Source organism: Notolepis coatsorum, assembly GCF_963971535.1.
Source record: "Notolepis coatsorum genome assembly, chromosome: 14".
NCBI lineage: Eukaryota > Metazoa > Chordata > Actinopteri > Aulopiformes > Paralepididae > Notolepis > Notolepis coatsorum.
Genome location: NC_140178.1, coordinates 57222595 through 57244016, shown reverse-complemented (window position 1 = coordinate 57244016; position 21422 = coordinate 57222595). Strand labels below are relative to the sequence as shown.

The 21422-nt window shown below is 45.6% G+C and overlaps 1 protein-coding gene across 1 annotated transcript in view; it reads left to right on the top strand.

Annotated features, from left to right (window-relative positions):
- LOC311240534 (myosin-14-like) overlaps positions 1-21422 on the top strand; it is a gene marked incomplete at both ends in the record, with an annotated part of 182806 nt that overhangs the window by 90236 nt on the left and 71148 nt on the right. The window contains one exon of the mRNA XM_084329113.1: positions 1649-1757. Coding sequence (XP_084185239.1) covers positions 1649-1757 — 109 coding nt within the window. The remainder of the gene's footprint in view (positions 1-1648; positions 1758-21422) is intronic.

Here is a 21422-nt window from a genome sequence, read left to right as displayed (position 1 = left end):
ACGCATAGGTACGGTACGCGTGTACCACTTCCGCAACGGATTTGATTTCCGGGGTTGGCCTGATTGGCCACTAAGTCCACGTGACCCTACGCTGGCATGCCCCCCTTACCCCGCTTACGCCTGAGAGTCACACACCAGCTAGCGGCAGCCAACCCAGAGAGCCTTGCTACTACTAGCCGAGTGATGAATGAAGCTCTATCTGTTTCACCTAACAGCACTATTGCTCCGTGATCATAGCCATCCATCTCTAAAGCTAACCACTATTTGTAAAAGCCACAACCACGTTACCATATGTAATAAATGTAAATCATTGTGTCGTTGTACATATTGTGTATACACCGTTAGAAGCTAACGCAGCTTAGCCTGGTAGCTATTGTTGTGCTAACGCCATACCACGACACCCAGGGTGTTTGAGCTTGTAGCCTAGTTAGCTCGCAGCTATCGTTAGCTTCTAACGCAACAGTGTATACACAATATGTACAACGACACAATGATCAAACACCTTATAAATACTATTGTCATGTCCATAAGTTCCCTGGCAGAATACTTGTGAGGACAAGGGTATACAAGGAGGAGAGAACCATTTTAAATCGGGTATTCATGCTGGCTAACAAGCTGGGTAGCTATGAGCTAACTAGCGCTACAAGCTCAAACACCCTACAACCACCACTATTGTCACGTCCACAAGCTCCCCCGGCAAAACACCCGCAAGGACAAAGGCAACGACACAATGATTTACATTATTACATATGGTAACGTGGTTGTGGCTTTTACAAATAGTGGTTAGCTTTAGAGATGGATGGCTATGATCACGGAGCAATAGTGCTGTTAGGTGAAACAGATAGAGCTTCATTCATCACTCGGCTAGTAGTAGCAAGGCTCTCTGGGTTGGCTGCCGCTAGCTGGTGTGTGACTCTCAGGCGTAAGCGGGATAAGGGGGGCGTGCCAGCGTAGGGTCACGTGGGCTTAGTGGCCAATCAGGCCAACCCCGGAAATCAAATCCGTTGCGGAAGTGGTACACGCGTACGGTACATAGGAGTGGATTCACTTCTTAGTGCAGCGGCCTATGTCGTCGCCCGCGGTGCGGGAGCTCCCCTGTTCGACTCCCCCTCGGGACATAAGCATTTAACATCAACGTAGAGCAGACCAATACGATCCGTCACAGTGGTGCCGTGACCCAGATGTCCTGAGGGGCGTGAGTTTAGGGAGGTGAGTGTAACGGGGAAGCCTGTGAGTATATCCACAGTCACAGAAACAGGGGTGTTGACAAGTGACTGTGGCATTACGGGCGGATAAGTTAAACTCACTTCCTCATAACAGGGTTAATATACGCATAGGTACGGTACATAGGAGTGGATTCACTTCTTAGTGCAGCGGCCTATGTCGTCGCCCGCGGCGCGGGAGCTCCCCTGTTCGACTCCCCCTCGGGACATAAGCATTTAACATCAACGCAGAGCAGACCAATACGATCCGTCACACATGAACACACAAGCACACAGGATTTCTGGCTTCATTGTGTACACAATACCTTTCACTCACAAATCATACCTCATATGCACACACACATATACACTTCCATGACCATGAGAACCCTGTAGATTTGACCGTTCCTCTGTGTGTATGTGTTGTGTTGTGTGTGTGGTTGCAGGGCGTTCAGTAAGAGACAACAGCAGCTGACAGCTATGAAGGTGATCCAGAGGAATTGTGCCTGTTATCTCATACTCAAGAACTGGCAGTGGTGGAGACTGTTCACCAAGGTACACACACAGACACACACATTTCAATCCACTAACTATATTAGACAGTGATGGAGGCTGGAGTGAATTAATGAATGACAGTGAGCCTGACACAGGACATAATCATTAAATGTAACCATGATGTAATCATTAACATCAATTGTAAAATGATATTAGGTATACATGTAGTAGACGAGAAGTCTACTAGAATGAAACTAGTTTGCTAAAGTTCAGTTAATTGGAAGAGTCCAGAAACATCCACAGTAACATGTACAATAGAGAGCATCCTGACTGGCAACATCACCTCCTGGTTTGGGAATAGCACTGCACAAGACCGAAGCAGACTACAAAGAGTGACACGTTCAGCCGAACGCACAATTGGAGGGGGGCTCCCCACCCTCCAGAACATTTACAACAAGCGGTGCAGGGGTAAGGCTAAGAGAATCATCAAGGACTCCAGCCACCCGAACAACTGCCTCTTTGAACTGCTGCGGTCAGGCAAGCGATACTGGAGTCTCAAGGCGAGCACAGAAAGACTCAGAAGAAGCTTCTATCCCCAGGCCATCAGGCTGCTCAACGAACTATAAACACTATACAACAACCATCAAATGCACACAGCACACACATCCACACGCAGGGCCACCTCAGGGGGTGTGCGAGCAGTGCGGTCGCACAGGGCCTCGCGGGAAGGGGGGCCTCGCACAAAAGAAAATTAAAAAAAATTTAAATAAAATATTTTTTATTTATTATCTTTTTTATTTAATTTTTATTTATTTATTTTTTTTTTTTTTTTGCGAGGCCCCCCTTCCCGCGAGGCCCTTTTTCATCACAGACCTAAAATCTAGTTTTGCTTATATGCTTATATATTTCACATTAGACACGTTCCTGGCTCTGAGGCTCTGCAGGCAGCAGAATTGGTTTCAATGAGGGGAGGAGTTACAGGTAAGGTAGCGTCTGTTGAGTTCATTGTGTGTGTCTGTGTGCGTGCCGGGGGGGGGGGGGGGGGGGGAGGGGCGTGAACCGACTCATTGCCAGACGTGAGCGATTCGACTCACGCTCACGGCAATGAATCGGCTCTTATGAACGAGTCGCTCATGACCGACCCATCACTAGCGTCTGACTATTTCGCGCATGCAGCATTGGAGGTTATGCCAGCCAAGATGAAGAGGACATCGTTCGGCAGATGGACTGAAGATGAAAGTTGTTGCATGTTAGACAGTTCAGTCAGGCTAGCCATCCCGGCTAAAGACAGGGACAGCTAGTTAGCTTTAGCTACGTTATAATATTAAGTGTGGTTCAGTCGGGATATAGCCATGATGATGTCGGCTAGTAGCTAGCTTAGCTAAAGGCTAACTAGCGTTAGCTAACCTAGAGACAGCGCGTGCAGCATTGTTATGCCAAGATGAAGAGGATGGTCGTTCGGCAGATGAACTTCGTCAACTCCACGCGGTTGTCTCCATCCTCTTGGACGTTTGGTGAGTTTTTAATGCACTCTATTCTATTCCCGCCGTGGATATCTCTCTCTCTCTCTCTCTCTCTCTCTGGAGCCAAACTGGCCGACTAGCTGTTGTAGTACTAGTAGCTAACGGTGTGTGGCCTGGTGTCAGCACCTGTATTGCTTTTCTCACGTTGTACAGTTTTTCAGTGGTAGCCGCATAGCTTGCTTCTGCATTAGCTAATGGTTAGCGATAGCCGGGTTGAGCTAACTGTTAGCTAGTTAGCTGTTTAGCTACGACGTTAGCTGCCGGCTGCGCTCGGCTGGGAACGTTAGTTTGATGCTATCAGTTAGCCTAGAGTTAGCTGTTAGCTTGTGCTACGACCATTGACATTAGCCGTGAGAATAGCAGGGGGTTCTGGCACTCTGACTACGACATCATCTTTGACAGAAGATGTAGTCGGGCCTGCACCATGACAAGGCTCCGGCCATAGCTTCTTTTTGTCCCGCCAGCGAGAGGCCTTTCGTCAACGTGGAGACCTGTGTTGCGGCCTTTCGCCCTGCGTTCCTTGGTGCAGGTAAGAGATGTCATGACATTACCCCACTCTTCCTTCCTTCCCCTCCCGAATGTTTTGTTAATAACGATGTTTTTTTCCAGGCAAAACATATGTTACTTCACAACATTTGGAGATACGACATGTGCTGTGTGTGAATTGTCTTGGTTGTTTGTGTAGCTTGGGTATCGTTGGGCCGTTGGCCAAAGCTGTGTGTGGCCTGGTGTCAGTACCTGGCTAGCCTATTTAGCTGATGTCGGCCATTGGCTCCGAGTCCTTGCTACTTTGTTTTCTCTGGTATAGACTCTCTTCTCTTTGGATTTAAGTGTTGATCTTTGTCCTTTTGGATCTATGTATATTCATGTTGCCTTTGTGAAGTTATCTTTTCCTTCTGTTTTGTTCTTCCATTAAAAGTTGAATATCTTTTAGGGGCTCATCTTTGCTTATCTCTCTCATACATGCTCTCTCTCTAACACACACACACACGACAAACACACATGCTCTCTCTCTCTCTCTTTCTAACACACACAGTCTGCCTATGGCGGCCTTTCTCGATGGCTAGGCTGTGCTCGCTGAGTCTGTACCTAGTCAAGGATCTTCAGTCACAGTGCTCAGGTATTCTGCCACTGTGTACTCTCTGTTTAGGGCCAAATAGCATTTCAATTTCTTTCCAATGTGTCTCTCTCTCTCTCTCTCTCTCTCTCTCTCTCTCTCTCTCTCTCTCTCTCTCTCTCTCTCTCTCTCTCTCTCTCTCTCTCTCTCTCTCTCTCTCTCTCTCTGTACACTGTATATTGACTGTAGAACAGGAGCTCTCTCTCGCTCTCTCTCTTGCTATATGTTGACTGTATCATGCCCAGCCTTGGGCAGCGCTATTATTTAAGAATATGTTGACTGTATGAAAAAAAAAAAAAAAAATTATATATATATATATATTTGTTTTACCTTTTGGGGGGGGGGGGCTTGTGCTTAAATCTCGCACAGGGCCTTGCATTTCTCCCAGGCGGCCCTGTCCACACGCACACACTCACTTTAAGCAAACAACACACTGCAGCACCCACTCTCCACACTTTAGATCACCTGAACACACTTTATATTTATTGATAAAGGATTTGCACTACAACTCGTACACCTTACTGTAAATTGTACCTAAATTGTACCTCATCTCATTTCTGCTTTGCACTATAAAGTATTGTATATTAGTACACTGCATAGTATATTGTATATTATATGGTAACTCAGTTACTTCTATTCTGCATCGAACATTGTACATATGTCTATACTGAACACTGTGACCTATTTTTTTTACTTCTAATTTACATGCTATACTATTTTATTTCATACTTATCTTGTCTAGCACAGTCTCTGGAGCGTAACAGTAAGAAGCATTTTGTATAAAAGTATTCTGTACTTCTGTATGACAACTATTAAAGAAACTTGAACTTGAAACTTAACAGTGATCACCTGCTGGCACACACACTTCCAATGTTAGTCTCCCATAGCAACCGATCACACTGGTCTCATGCATTTGATTACATTAGAAAGCTTCTGCAGGGGAGCTCCCGTAGCTCACCGCATATCTCGGCGCTATTTCTGCGTCGGGGAAAACCGTGCTCGTCACGGATCTGGGGGACACGAGTTCGATTCCCGGACCCGCCGTCATTTCTCAGAATGTCTTCCCCTGCTCTACATCCCATTTCAACCTGTTTCTGTCGGTCATGCTTGACCAGAAAAGCGATAAACGCTAAAAAATAAAGTAAAAAAAAAAAAAAAAAAAAAAGAAAGCTTCTGCTATTACCCCAAGTAAAATTTATTAATAATAATAAAAAAAAAGGATACTTAACTCATTGGCAGCCAGCTATTAGCCTTATCCTGTGGTAGCTACTGCCACACTGTAAACGATGGGAGTTAGTCACCTTGTTTGTAGAGCTAAATCTATATTCTATATTATTGAATTGAAAATGTCATTAGTGGGATTTCAAAACCACTCACGCACATCTGCAATTTATCATTCAAAACTGGTCGATTTCCGAATAAAATGAAAATAGCAAAAGTCATACCTGTTGGAGAAGTGGAGATAAACACCACTTCACAAATTATAGGCCTGTTTCTCTACTTCCTCAGTTTTCAAAAATATTAGAAAAACTCTTCAACAACAGATTAGATAAATTCATTGATAAACATAATTTACTCACTGATAGCCAGTATGGATTCAGAACACACCGGTCAACATCACTAGCATTAATAGAACTCATTGAAAAAATCACAAATTCCATAGATCAGAAAAAACATGTAGCTGGATGTCATGTACAGAGGTCTATCGACCATACAAGATAGTAACTGGGCAGGTGGTACATGAGCAGAAACAACCCCCTCAGTAGAAAAATGCTTTTCAAACAGTCCCGGGTAGGCAGATAGTAAACAAAGACGTTTTTCAAATGGTAAATTATGTTTTATTGCAATGTGGGGGTTCCAACCCACGGCCTTTTCCCAAAGGGAAAAGGGATGTTGTCAGTGGGGATTTCAACCCACAACACACACAAAGGGAAAAGGTATGGGAGGACAAACAAGACATACATATGAGACAACTCAAACAAACACTTAGTAGTCACGATACTACCTTGGGCCCATCCCAGGCCACCACAGCTGTGGAGTCTAACCCACACTCCATGCAAATAAGATGGCACCGTGCCACACAGTGTTGTGCTTAGGCCATAGATAAGCGAGACAGCAGCCTCCCCACTATACCATAAGGCAAGTGACTCCAGCAACGAGACTCCCGTGTGTGTGTGCTGTCAGCTACTTGTGCACCCGCCCCTCTTGATGTGATTGCCATCAGCTGTCCTTCATTAGGCAATCAACACCCTTCAGTATAGGGACGGGCAGCACCTGACAGGAAGAGAAGAAGAGATATCATTAGCTCTCATGTTCACACACACACACAAACGATACTAATCTAATGTTCACATGGTCTTCCAAATACAGTAATAATGATAATGACCAACCCACGTACGTCACACCTCCCCCCATAAGAGCGAACCCGCAGGGTTAGCAAAACATTATCACTTATTATCAACCAACATCCGATTAGTACCAACAGAACAAAAATAAATAGAAATCACACTCCATATAGACCACATGCCCCTATTTTGGGCCCACACGGTCAACCACCACCTCACCCAATACCAGACGCATCAGCCGCCGGACGTGGCTGGCACCTTCCTCATACCGAGGCCATGACGGTATACTGCAGTCAACCATACGCAAATTGCTCAATGGTGTTCGCACTCCCAACATCAACCCCGTGCGTCCTGTAAGGCACATTAGAACACAACACAGCATGTGAAACAACAGTCCTGTCACATCTCAACTCCGACGAGACGCGGGCAGGACTTGCCATTAGCCTATTCACATGACACCAGCGTGTCCTCCTCCGCCGCCCGAGCGTATGCAACATATACTTAGTGGCAGAGACCTTTCCTCTTACCACATAAGGTCCTGAGAACCGGGCAGTGAGCACCGTACTAGGCGTGGGCAGCACAATAAACACCTCATCCCCCGCCTCAAAATGCCTAGGGACAGCACAAATAGAAGGGACATTGGGGTGATTATTAATCAATGCATCACACAACAAGTTAGTAAACGGAGCGTCTCCAACCTCCAACACAGGGACGACCTTACCCCCAGCGATATCATTCCCCATGACGAAATCCACGCCCTTTACGGGAAAACATGGGCGAACCGCGACCGGAAAACAACCTGTGATCAGTGCAGACTGTACATGCACCTTCTGCAACGGCACGCGCACACACCCCATGCCAATACCTCTCACCAATCCGCTCGACCGACAGGAGTCCACATCCAATGGTAACACATCAGCCAGGATGAACGATTGAGAGGCTCCTGTATCACGGAGTATTCTCACCCGTTGGTAGTCCCCAACTTTACCCGACAGGGACACCCAACCATCAAACAAAAAGGGCTCAAAAAAGCTATGCTGGTCAGGACATGACACCGTACCAATCAACCCCACCCCTTTCGGTTCCTGGGCTGACTCCCTGGTCTCCTGTCGATCCCTTAGCGCATGACAGTCCTTCACAAAATGCCCTTCTTTTTTACAATAATGACACACCCTTTCAGATGGCGGAGAGCGTGATCGGAATGCTCGCTCGTCACCCAAGGCATTTCGAGACGGCGGTGAGCGAGGGCAGAATGGTCGCTCGTCACCTCCGCGATACGGCGGCCCCGACGGAGAAAACGCGCCCCCTCCTACATACACACCATTTCGTACAGAAACATTTTTGTGGATCATTGCTAACTCGTCACACAAAACTGCAGCTTCCTGGAGGGTAGAAACCTTTCGCTCCTCTAACTGTATTATCATGTGTTCGGGCACACATTTTTTAAATTGTTCAATGAGGATTAACTCGCTCAAAGCCTCGACCCCATCCACCTTACACGCTTCACACCAACGAGTGAACATCATCCGTTCATGGGAAAATGCCACATGTGTTTGCGAGGGAGCTTTACTTAGTCCCCTAAACCGCTGCCTATACGCCTCCGGCACCAGTTCATATACGCGCAAGACAGCACCCTTCACTTTCTCATATACCATGCTGTCCTCCTTCGATAATAACTGGCATGCGTCCTGAGCCCTACCCGTGAGCTTATATTGCACTAATAGTGCCCACTGATCCTCCGGCCAATGCGCAGCCCCCGCTACCCGCTCAAAATTAACAAAAAATGCTTCCACCTCAGACTCTCGAAAAACAGGAACCATAGCAATATGCTGCCCAACATTAAAACTGCCCTGGCAACCTTCAGATGAGGGCGAAGAAGAGCCAACACTCTCCAGTTCCATCCTCTTTAGTGTAATCTGGAGCTCTCTATCTCTCTCCTTCTCCCTTCCTCGCTCTTCCCTGTCTCTCTCCCTCTCCCTCTCTTTGTCCTCTCTGTCTCGTACAGCTGCTCTGTCCTCTCTGTCTCGTACAGCCGCTTTGTCCTCTCTGTCTCGTACAGCTGCTTTGTCCTCTCTGTCTCGTACAGCTGCTTTGTCCTCTCTGTCTCGTACAGCTGCTTTGTCCTCTCTGTCCTCTCTGCGCAAAAGCGCTCTCTCCTCCATCTGGAGACGGGCAAAACGCAGACTAGAGCGCGCATGGCCAGAAGACGTGGATTCTTTATCCGAATCGCCCGCGCCCTCACTTTCAGCTCTGGGCGTACTACCATTCTTCCTAATAGCACCACCCTCCGGGTTAAGATCACGCAAGGAAGAGTCAACCCATTCGCCAGTGTGTTCAACCTCCTGATCACTATGACTCACTACTCCCCGAGCCGTGCTAAACACCTGTTGCTCCACCAACCCCGCTATTACAGCTGCCTTCATATCCGCCTTGGATTGGGAACTTTGCACAGTAATATTATAATGCCTAGCAATAAGGCATAATTCCGCCTTAGTGCAACCTTTCACCTGATCCTCTGTCGGATCCGCCACGAAGACTTCAAAAACAAACGCTGACGCAGCCATATTATGTTTTTATGCGTGCGTAAAAAAAAAAATATATATATATATCACGTCCTCACTTAATTAACCATGACCGTGCACAATAATAATAGACACATTCTGCTTTTATACCTCTTAACCAAAACAATCCAACTGACCACATCTACTAAATGAAAACAATAACAAATGGTCCTAACCACTCAACTAGGAGTCACCTGTGTCACTCTAGCCTATCCCAGATAAACTACTCCACTACCTGGATGAAAGGCTACACATATCTTCAGTCGCTTACCGATTTCATTGCGCGCTCCACCGGAATCACGACTCGTGCCCCCCACCCTCTAGCCAAGCAGGTGACCCACCCCTGTTACCTATGTGGCAGAAAAATAGAATGGTTAAGAGCATCACAACAATAATGGTTTACATCAATCAACTGTGCACGGACAATGGAACCCACTAACTTACCAATTTAGAAAACGCTATCTTATTACACCTGATATGCTTCAATCGACAAGTCACCCCGTTATTTTACCAACAAGGAACCATACAATTGCGCAAACTTAACGAGCCCCCATGTCATGTACAGAGGTCTATCGACCATACAAGATAGTAACTGGGCAGGTGGTACATGAGCAGAAACAACCCCATCAGTAGAAAAATGCTTTTCAAACAGTCCCGGGTAGGCAGATAGTAAACAAAGATGTTTTTCAAATGGTAAATTATGTTTTATTGCAATGTGGGGGTTCCAACCCACGGCCTTTTTCCAAAGGGAAAAGGGATGTTGTCAGTGGGGATTTCAACCCACAACACACACAAAGGGAAAAGGTATGGGAGGACAAACAAGACATACATATGAGACAACTCAAACAAACACTTAGTAGTCACGATACTACCTTGGGCCCATCCCAGGCCACCACAGCTGTGGAGTCTAACCCACACTCCATGCAAATAAGATGGCACCGTGCCACACAGTGTTGTGCTTAGGCCATAGATAAGCGAGACAGCAGCCTCCCCACTATACCATAAGGCAAGTGACTCCAGCAACGAGACTCCCGTGTGTGTGTGCTGTCAGCTACTTGTGCACCCGCCCCTCTTGATGTGATTGCCATCAGCTGTCCTTCATTAGGCAATCAACACCCTTCAGTATAGGGACGGGCAGCACCTGACAGGAAGAGAAGAAGAGATATCATTAGCTCTCATGTTCACACACACACACACACACACACACAAACGATACTAATCTAATGTTCACATGGTCTTCCAAATACAGTAATAATGATAATGACCAACCCACGTACGTCACACTGGAGTATTCATTGACCTAAAAAAAGCATTTGATAGTATTAATCATGATATATTAATCAGGAAATTGGAAAGATATGGGATCAGGGGGGTAGTATTGGACTGGGTGAGAAGCTATCTAAATAAAAGACAACAATTTGTGACAATGAGAGATTATAAATCTGAATGTTTGGACATTGCTTGTGGTGTCCCCCAGGGGTCAGTGTTGGGTACAAAACTGTTCATCTTGTATATTAACGAGATATGTAAAGTATCCAATATATTTAAATGTATTTTATTTGCGGATGACACTAATCTTTTTTTTCTGGTGAGAATATCCAGCAGCTTTTAGAGGTCATCACATCTGAAATGAAGAAATTAAAAAAATGGTTTGATAGAAACAAATTATCATTGAACTTGAGCAAAACTAAAATTATGTTATTTGGAAACTGTAGATTAAATACTCAAGTACAAGTTAAAATAAATTATGTGATTATTGAAAGAGTTTATGAAAATAAATTCCTAGGTGTAATAATAGACCATAAAATCTGTTGGAAACCTCACATAAAACATGTCCAATCTAAACCGTCACGAAGCATTTCAGTCATGAGTAAAGTAAAGCACATTCTGGATAGAAAATCACTCATTCTCTACTGTTCACTAGTTTTACCATATTTAAATTACTGTGCTGAAGTCTGGGGAAACAATTATAAGTCTACACTACAACCACTTTTTATACTCCAAAAAAGGGCCATAAGGATAGTTCACATTGCAGGTTATCGTGATCACACAAACATATTATTTTTAAAGTCAAAAACATTAAAGTTAAATGATCTTGTGGAATTTAAAACAGCACAATTAATGTATAAAGCAAAAAGTCATGCACTTCCACGAAACATTCAAGAATTGTTCTTTGATAGGGAGGGGGGTTATAATCTGAGGGGAGAACTCAATTTAAAAGTGCTAAATGTACGCACTACCATGAGTGTTGTGAAGGGCCAGATTAAACTGTAGTCTCGCGAGAGGTGCAGAAATGGGATTTGACGTCAGAGGAGACGCTCCGGTCTGCGTTTGACTGCACAGACTGGAATGTGTTCCGCGACACAGATAACATTAATGTCTACACGGAGACAGTGGTGGACTATGTTTGTACTATGGTGGAAGAAACAATCCCCACTACCAAAATTAGAGTTTACCCAAATCAAAAACCCTGGGTAGACAAATCCGTCCGTGAAGCTCTGAGAGAGCGCACCAAAGCATACAACGACGGCCTAGTGGCAGGCAACATGAATGACCACAAGGTGGCGCGATACAACGTAAGGAGGACAGTGTCAGAGGCCAAACGGCGCTACAGAGATAAAATTGAACTCCAGTTTGAACAAGCTGACTCTAGAGCTATGTGGCAGGGGCTCAAAACGATGACAGACTACAAAGGCGCCTCCCTCAAACTGAACAGTGACATCTCCTTAGCAAATGACCTCAATACCTTCTATGCGAGGTTTGATGCTGGTAATAACAACACCAGCTCACAAGCCACGGCAATGGGGGGGGGGGGGGGGGGGTCGGCTGCTGATGGAGGCGCAGTGTTCAGGGTAACAGAGCATGAGGTGAGGCGGACCTTTAAAAAAGTGAATATCAGGAAGGCAGCAGGTCCGGACGGCATCCCCGGCCGCGTCCTAAAAGTCTGTGCCGACCAACTCAAGTTCAAGTTCAAGTTCAAGTTCTTTAATAGTTGTCATACAGAAGTACAGAATACTTTCATACAAAATGCTTCTTACTGTTACGCTCCAGAGACTGTGCTAGACAAGATAGTATCAAATAACATAATAACATAATATAGCATGAATTTAGAAGAAGAAAATGAGGTCACAGTGTTCGGTATAGACATATGTACAATGTTCTGAGTTACCATATAATATACAATACACAATACTATGCAGTGTACTAATGTACAGTACTATCTAGTGCAAAGCAGAAATGGGATGAGGTACAATTTTAGGTACAATTTACAGTAAGGTGTACGAGTTGTAGTGCAATCCTTCATCCATAAATATAAAGTGTGGGGAGTGGGTGCTACAGTGTGTTTGTTTAAAGTGGGTGTGTGCTATAAGTGTGTGGAGTGGGTGCTACAGTGTGTTTGTTTAAAGTGAGTGTGTGCATGTGGATGTGTGTGCTATGTGCGTTTGGTGGTTGTTGTTGTGTAGTGTTCATTCATTGTTCGTTTAGCAGCCTGATGGCCTGGGGATAGAAGCTTCTTCTGAGTCTTTCTGTGCTCGCCTTGAGACTCCTGTATCGCTTGCCTGACCGCAGCAGTTCAAAGAGGCAGTTGTTCGGGTGACTGGAGTCTTTAATGATTCTCTTAGCCTTGCCCTTGCAACGCTTGTAGTAAATGTTCTGGAGGGTGGGGAGCCCCCCTCCAATTGTGCGTTCGGCTGAACGTGTCACTCTTTGTAGTCTGCTTTGGTCTTGTGCAGTGCTATTCCCAAACCAGGAGGTGATGTTGCCGGTCAAGATGCTCTCTATTGTACATGAGTAGAAGTTCTTAAGGATCTTCTGGCTGACTTGGAACTTCCTTAGGCGCCTGAGGAAGTAGAGGCGTTGTCGTGCCTTCTTCACAACACTGTTAATGTGTGTGGTCCATGTCAAGTCCTCGGATATGTAGGCTCCGAGGTACTTAAAGCTGTTGACTCTCTCAACCGGTGCCCCGTCGATGCTGAGGGGGCTGTAGTCCTTGACCCCCGACCTCCTGAAGTCCACAATCATCTCCTTTGTTTTGCTGACGTTCAGGGAGAGGCTGTTTTCCTGGCACCATCCCGCCAGGACCTTGACCTCTTCCAGGTAGGCCCTCTCGTCGTTGGCACAGATCAGGCCCACCACCACTGTGTCGTCAGCAAATTTGACGATTGTATTGCTACTCCGCTGAGCCACACAGTCGTGTGTGTACAGGGAGTAGAGGAGGGGACTCAGAACACAGCCCTGGGGGGCCCCTATGTTGAGGGTGATGGATGAGGAGGTGCAGTTGCCTGCTCTCACCACCTGGGGTCTGCCAGTCAGGAAGTCCAAGACCCACTGGCAGAGGTCATAGCCCAAGCCCAGGTCCCTGAGCTTGGCTATGAGTATGGAGGGGACTATGGTATTGAATGCCGAGCTGTAGTCGATGAATAGCATTCTCACATAGTTCCCCTGCCTCTTGTCCAGGTGTGATGCTGCTGTGTGCAGCACATGGGATATGGCGTCCTCCGTGGACCTGTTGGGGCGGTATGCAAATTGCAGGGGGTCCATGTTGATGGGGAGGGAGGAGCAGATGTAGCCCTTTACTAGCTTCTCGAAGCACTTCATGGCTATGGAGGTGAGAGCTACAGGGCGGTAGTCGTTGAGGCAAGCAGGCTTGGATTTTTTGGGTACAGGGATAATAGTGGACTTCTTCAGGCAGGTGGGGATGACAGCCTGTTCTAAGGACAGGTTAAATATGTCAGTGAATACTGGGGCCAGTTGGTCGGCACAGACTTTTAGGACGCGGCCGGGGATGCCGTCTGGACCTGCTGCCTTCCTGATATTCACTTTTTTAAAGGTCCGCCTCACCTCATGCTCTGTTACCCTGAACACTGCGCCTCCATCAGCAGCCGACCCCCCCCCCCCCCATTGCCGAGGCTTGTGAGCTGGTGTTGTTATTACCAGCATCAAACCTCGCATAGAAGGTATTGAGGTCATTTGCTAAGGAGATGTCACTGTTCAGTTTGAGGGAGGCGCCTTTGTAGTCTGTCATCGTTTTGAGCCCCTGCCACATAGCTCTAGAGTCAGCTTGTTCAAACTGGAGTTCAATTTTATCCCTGTAGCGTCGTTTGGCCTCTGACACTGTCCTCCTTACGTTGTATCGCGCCACCTTGTGGTCATTCATGTTGCCTGCCTCTAGGCCGTCGTTGTATGCTTTGGTGCGCTCTCTCAGAGCTTCACGGACGGATTTGTCTACCCAGGGTTTTTGATTTGGGTAAACTTTCATTTTGGTAGTGGGGATTGTTTCTTTCACCCTAGTACAAACATAGTCCAGCACTGTCTCCGTGTAGGCATTAATGTTATCTGTGTCGCGGAACACATTCCAGTCTGTGTTGTGAAACACTGACCGGATCGTATCCTCTGACGTCACATCCCATTTCTGCACCTCTCGCGAGACTACGGGAGTACTTTTAATTCTCTGTCTGTACTTTGGTGAAAGAAAAATGGATGCGTGATCTGACTTACCGAAGCCACTATCAGAATGAGCCTTGTAGCCACCTTTAAATTGCGTGTAACAGTGATCTAGGATGTTACCGCCTCTGGTGTTGCAAGTCACATGCTGATAGAAGTCAGGCAATACCTTTCTCAGATTGGCGCTATTGAAATCTCCCAGAACTAAAATGGCGGCGTTAACATTCGCCTCTTGGATTCTATTTACCTCGTCGTGTAGTCTGGAGAGCGCAACCTTGTTGCTGGCTTGCGGTGGAATATACACTCCGACCAGGACGATCGCCGTTAACTCCCTCGGGAGGAAGAAGGGACGACACTTGATGGTTATATATTCCAGTTCTGGGGAGCAGTGGTTGGATAATTCCTTCACGTTAGTTGGGTCACTCCAATTTTTGTTAAACATGAAGGCAATACCTCCTCCACGTTGTTTACCGGACTCTGCTGATCTGTCCTTGCGGTGGATAAAGAAGTGATCAGCCGGTTGAATTGCGTGGTCTGGGACGTCCGGCGTCAACCACGTCTCGGTGAAGCAGAGGACGTTGCAGTCCCTAACGTCTCTTTGATATTGAATCCTTGCTCGGATGTCATCCAGTTTATTGTCAATTGATTGTACATTGGCTAGTAATATACTGGGCAGTGGTGTACGGTGGCGTCTGGATCTCAGCCTGTTACGGATCCCAGCCCTCTTCCCTCGCCGTCTGGTTCCTCTGTTCCTGGGGTCTAGGAACAAAGGATCTGGTCCTGATCTCCGGAGAATTTCTTCAGGCCATTGATGCGGTTCGGAAAGCTGATCCAGTGAGTAATCCAGTTGGTAAGTTTCCCGTAATCCAATGTCTATGAGTGACTGACGGTCATATACATTAAATGCACCAACAGTTGGTACGAACAAAACTCTAAAAACTATAAATATTAACAAAAGTAAACACAGTCTCGACGGAGCGAACAGAGAGGCAGCCGGTCGGAGCAGCGCCATCATGTGGCCCCAGTATTCACTGACATATTTAACCTGTCCTTAGAACAGGCTGTCATCCCCACCTGCCTGAAGAAGTCCACTATTATCCCTGTACCCAAGAAATCCAAGCCTGCTTGCCTCAACGACTACCGCCCTGTAGCTCTCACCTCCATAGCCATGAAGTGCTTTGAGAAGCTAGTAAAGGGCTACATCTGCTCCTCCCTCCCCATCAACATGGACCCCCTGCAATTTGCATACCGCCCCAACAGGTCCACGGAGGACGCCATAGCCCATGTGCTGCACACAGCAGCATCACACCTGGACAAGAGGCAGGGGAACTATGTGAGAATGCTATTCATCGACTACAGCTCGGCATTCAATACCATAGTCCCCTCCATACTCATAGCCAAGCTCAGGGACCTGGGCTTGAACTATGACCTCTGCCAGTGGGTCTTGGACTTCCTGACTGGCAGACCCCAGGTGGTGAGAGCAGGCAACTGCACCTCCTCATCCATCACCCTCAACATAGGGGCCCCCCAGGGCTGTGTTCTGAGTCCCCTCCTCTACTCCCTGTACACACACGACTGTGTGGCTCAGCGGAGTAGCAATACAATCATCAAATTTGCTGACGACACAGTGGTGGTGGGCCTGATCTCTGCCAACGACGAGAGGGCCTACCTGGAAGAGGTCAAGGTCCTGGCGGGATGGTGCCAGGAAAACAGCCTCTCCCTGAACGTCAGCAAAACAAAGGAGATGATTGTGGACTTCAGGAGGTCGGGGGTCAAGGACTACAGCCCCCTCAGCATCGACGGGGCACCGGTTGAGAGAGTCAACAGCTTTAAGTACCTCGGAGCCTACATATCCGAGGACTTGACATGGACCACACACATTGACAGTGTTGTGAAGAAGGCACGACAACGCCTCTACTTCCTCAGGCGCCTAAGGAAGTTCCAAGTCAGTCAGAAGATCCTTAGGAACTTCTACTCATGTACAATAGAGAGCATCTTGACCGGCAACATCACCTCCTGGTTTGGGAATAGCACTGCACAAGACCGAAGCAGACTACAAAGAGTGACACGTTCAGCCGAACGCACAATTGGAGGGGGGCTCCCCACCCTCCAGAACATTTACAACAAGCGTTGCAAGGGCAAGGCTAAGAGAATCATTAAAGACTCCAGTCACCCGAACAACTGCCTCTTTGAACTGCTGCGGTCAGGCAAGCGATACCGGAGTCTCAAGGCGAGCACAGAAAGACTCAGAAGAAGCTTCTATCCCCAGGCCATCAGGCTGCTAAACGAACAATGAATGAACACTACACAACAACAACCACCAAACGCACATAGCACACACATCCACACGCACACACTCACTTTAAACAAACACACTGTAGCACCCACTCCACACACTTTATAGCACACACCCACTTTAAACAAACACACTGTAGCACCCACTCCCCACACTTTATATTTATTGATGAAGGATTGCACTACAACTCGTACACCTTACTGTAAATTGTACCTAAATTGTACCTCATCCCATTTCTGCTTTGCACTAGATAGTACTGTACATTAGTACACTGCATAGTATTGTATATTATATGGTAACTCAGAACATTGTACATATGTCTATACCGAACACTGTGACCTCATTTTCTTCTTCTAAATTACATGCTATACTATGTTATTTGATACTATCTTGTCTAGCACAGTCTCTGGAGCGTAACAGTAAGAAGCATTTTGTATGAAAGTATTCTGTACTTCTGTATGACAACTATTAAAGAAACTTGAAACTTGAAACTTGAAACTGAATATATATATGTATCGTTTGATATACCTTGTATATTATTTATATATATACACGGAATATCCCTTTACCTGCATACAGACCAGAGTAATATTCGCTCTCCTATTGGACAGCGGCCCCAGGCGCCAACGACCAAGCCCCCAACGGCAAGTTCAAAGGCAACTCCGGGCATGTCAGAACATGCCCAGAGTCTGCGTAGTAATACGAGACAAGAACTGAGGTTGGGACTAGATATTCACTTAAGTATAAATACGGCGCAGGTGTAAACAGCAGCAATTCGTTCATTACTAGTAATACCTTCACCACGAGTCAACGTGCAGTGAAGTGAGCAACCTTCAGTGTTGGGAAAGTTCACTTTCTACATGAACTAGTTCAGTTCACAGTTCAATTTTTTTTAAATGAACTAGTTCAGTTCATAGTTCATAATTCAAAATGTTGAACTAAAGTTCATGGTTTCAAAAATGAACTAATTTAGTTCTTTTTAGTTCTTTTTATTTTATTTTTTTATTATAGATTTTTCACGTACAGTTACTTACATTACAAAAACACACATTGGGACAGGGGGGGGGGGGGGGGGTCCTCCAGTTCATCTCTATGCCATCATCCACACCATAAGCAAGCAAAAACAAAACAAAAAGAAAAACAAGCAAAAAGGAAAGCAGACCAAGACAGGCACTGTACAGTATTGCACTTGCCTCGAGCGCATTCACATGTAGACATACATATATTTATTTGTTCCTATCCTAGGTCTGTCCATACAATGGGGCACTGGGCCTTTAGAAGGATCCGATACATTTCAGCAGGAAAATAGTCTAATAGTGGGGCCCACACATCCTGAAAGGAAGCGTTTTTGACTCTATGCATTGCACAGTGTCTTTCATGGGGTAGGAGCACACCGAAGATCCCTCTATAATACCACATTTGTAAAAATGGGGGCTTATCCTTAATCCAGTTTATCAGAATGCATTTCCGGGCTGAAAGTAGAAGTTTATCAAATAGTTTGAATTGTAAACTCTTTTAAATGCATACGCCGACGTGACGTCTAGAGGTAGAGTCTGACTCCGACTGAGCGAGTGCTGCTGCTGCTGCTGCTGCAGCTCTCGGCTTCTAATCTGCGCGCAGATTCCTGTTCCACTGCTTGTTGTGAGGAGGAGTCTGATGACGTAGAAGGGGGTGACAGGCTGGTTGCCAGATCGGGTGGTTTTACGCATAATATTTAAGCCTGTTTACAGTGTTTTAACTGAGTTTTCGGCTGAAATGCATTATGAAATATGGCACATCTTTGAACGCCGTTATAATAGTGCTGAGAATGAACGCACTTTTGAACTCCGTTACACAGGGCTGAGAATGAACGCGTTCTCAATTACGTTCATTTAGCGGATATACAGTACGTTCAGTTCAAGTTCGCCCAAAATACGAACGCGTTCATGAACGATCGTTCATTGAACGCGTTCAGGTACATCACTGGCAACCTTGCATCTAAATAGAGCATTGAGAACCGCGTGCGAATAGAATGTTAAAATGTCAGAGTTTAACGCAGTAACGTTGAGTTCGACTTAATCTAATGTGAAGTAATAGTCGATCATTTATTGTATATCGTGCGGCCACAGTTCTTCCGTATGTAGCATTACCCATCGGTTCGTCGTGTCTTTAGCTAGTGCACTTATCCAGGCTGTGCGGCCTAAATACGTGCCCACACCCGAGGAGTCCTAGGCGAGAACCGTTGGACATGTACACAGGAGAATTGGCACCGGCGATTGCAGAACCATTTCTGGTTGGATTATATTGCTTTGGGACCGTGACCACCGGAGAAGAGCACCGTTGATTCCACTGTCGTTTGGGATTTAACCTCGTGAGGATTACCATTCGGGCCCGCCTCGTGGAAGGGGCTGGCTAGCTGTCGTCAATGCTGTCGAGCATATTGGATTACAACTATTGCTTTGTCTGCTGATCAAGGGAGTACAAGCACCGGCTCCTGTACCTGGAGCCTCTTTATTACTCGTTGACTCAGACTGGGTACCCGAACATTCCTCTACCCCTCCCGGCTTTACACCCCGGAGGGAACCCAGTGTCGCCAGTTGGTACCGGTGTTGCCCTATATAATTGCTATACAACAGGTGGCGTCAGCTTAGACCCATCATAGTATTCCTACTATTCTCATTGACTTATGCTCTTGACTGACTTTACGTATATTCTTCGCCATACAAGCGCGACCCTAATTCTCAATCTGTAACCTAACGTTGCCTAATAATAATAAATAACCCTCCAATAGAATTTCTGTGTCAATGCCGTGTTCTTGTGTGGGTGTTCACCATCAATATTTGATGTACTGTTTGGCCAGTAATTAAAGTACATAACTAGTAGTGGTTTAATATATCACAATCTTTAATACAGTCAGGGTTTTGTAACCCCTCAGTTACAATGAGAAGATACTGCATCTCGATATGTGGAGTGAAACTGTGGAACAGTCTAAATGTGGTGCTAAAGCAATGTCCAAACATGAGACAATTCAAACTGATGTATAAGGAAATGATGTTCACAAGGTACAGGGATGAGGAAGGGACTTGATATTCACGGGTGTTTACATTTTTATTTTATTTCTTTCATGTTTTACATATATAGTTTTTGTTTTTTTGTTTTGCATATATATATATATATATTTTTTCTTTTTTCTTTTTTATGTTTTAAAATAGTACACTCATTTGAGTAGTGGAAAAGGGGTAGGATTAAATAAGTGTATACTTCTTCCTACTCCTTTTCGAACATGTAGATTGAGTTGTGTTTTGCTTTTGTTATTGTTTGTTTGTATTCATTGCATGTTCGAAATAAAGATTTCAAATCAAATCAAATCAAAATAGCCATGGATACAATACTATAGTCATTTGACATTGAGTTTTTTCCGGTCAAGATGCAAAAAAGAGATAATTTTTCCATCCATGCATTCCCGTGTTATACCGTGGTGAATATAAGTATGGTTTTAGAGTGGTCTAGGGTAATTCATGAAATGGGTAGGGTAATTCATTATTTCATATGTCGATTCCATTGTAGACTTTGCCGTTTCTTGCCTGAAATCAAATCTAGATCATAGCTATTATGTGCCATCATGAATGCATGAAATGTATAGATGTAGCAGTACTGTCTATCTGTATGTCGTGTATGTCATATAATGTTATGATGAATTGAAAATGGGGGACCCTGATGTAAACAAAATGAAAGTCTTTCTCTGGTCTGCATCCCCTTAACAATTGTATGTATTGAGCTGTACTGTACTGTACCCATTCTGCAATCTGTTAATAAAGTTTTCAATCAATCAATCAATCAAAGGGGGGGGGGGTAGTTTCTGATTATTTGATTGTCAGTAACGGCATTCGCATTGAACACTAAAAACAGTTATCAGCACGATCGGTATCAAAGCATTGCAGGATCAAGCAAAAATGTACGTCAAATTGCCCTTACCTGTGGCCGGGAGTAATCCAAAAAGAATATTCCAATAGTTTGATCGCCATCTGGTATATCCAATGTCCATTTGCTCGACGGCATAATTCACCACAACATATGGATCGGAGATATTTGACGGGCTTCAATGGAACCGGGACAACCGCTCGCCTGGCCCAACAACGGAAAAAAGACCTGGGGCCATCCCACAGAGAAAGATACAAGAGTAGAAAGGGTGCTCGATACTGCCGTCTAGCGTGATGCGGCCGGTATTGCACTTTTAAATTGGCATGAGGATTCCCCATGTTAACCCCGAGTCAGTGGGCCTGTAATGAATCGAAATATTGAATAAAAGAAATAACGATCAAATAACGAGTATACTCGTTGTTGGTGATCAACGATTGGCGGCCAATAACGAGTATAATCGTCGTTGGCAGTGAATGAGTTAAAGGTAGAATCTGTAATCACATCAAACAGCAACCTGTAGGCAAAAGAGCCTCCTTTC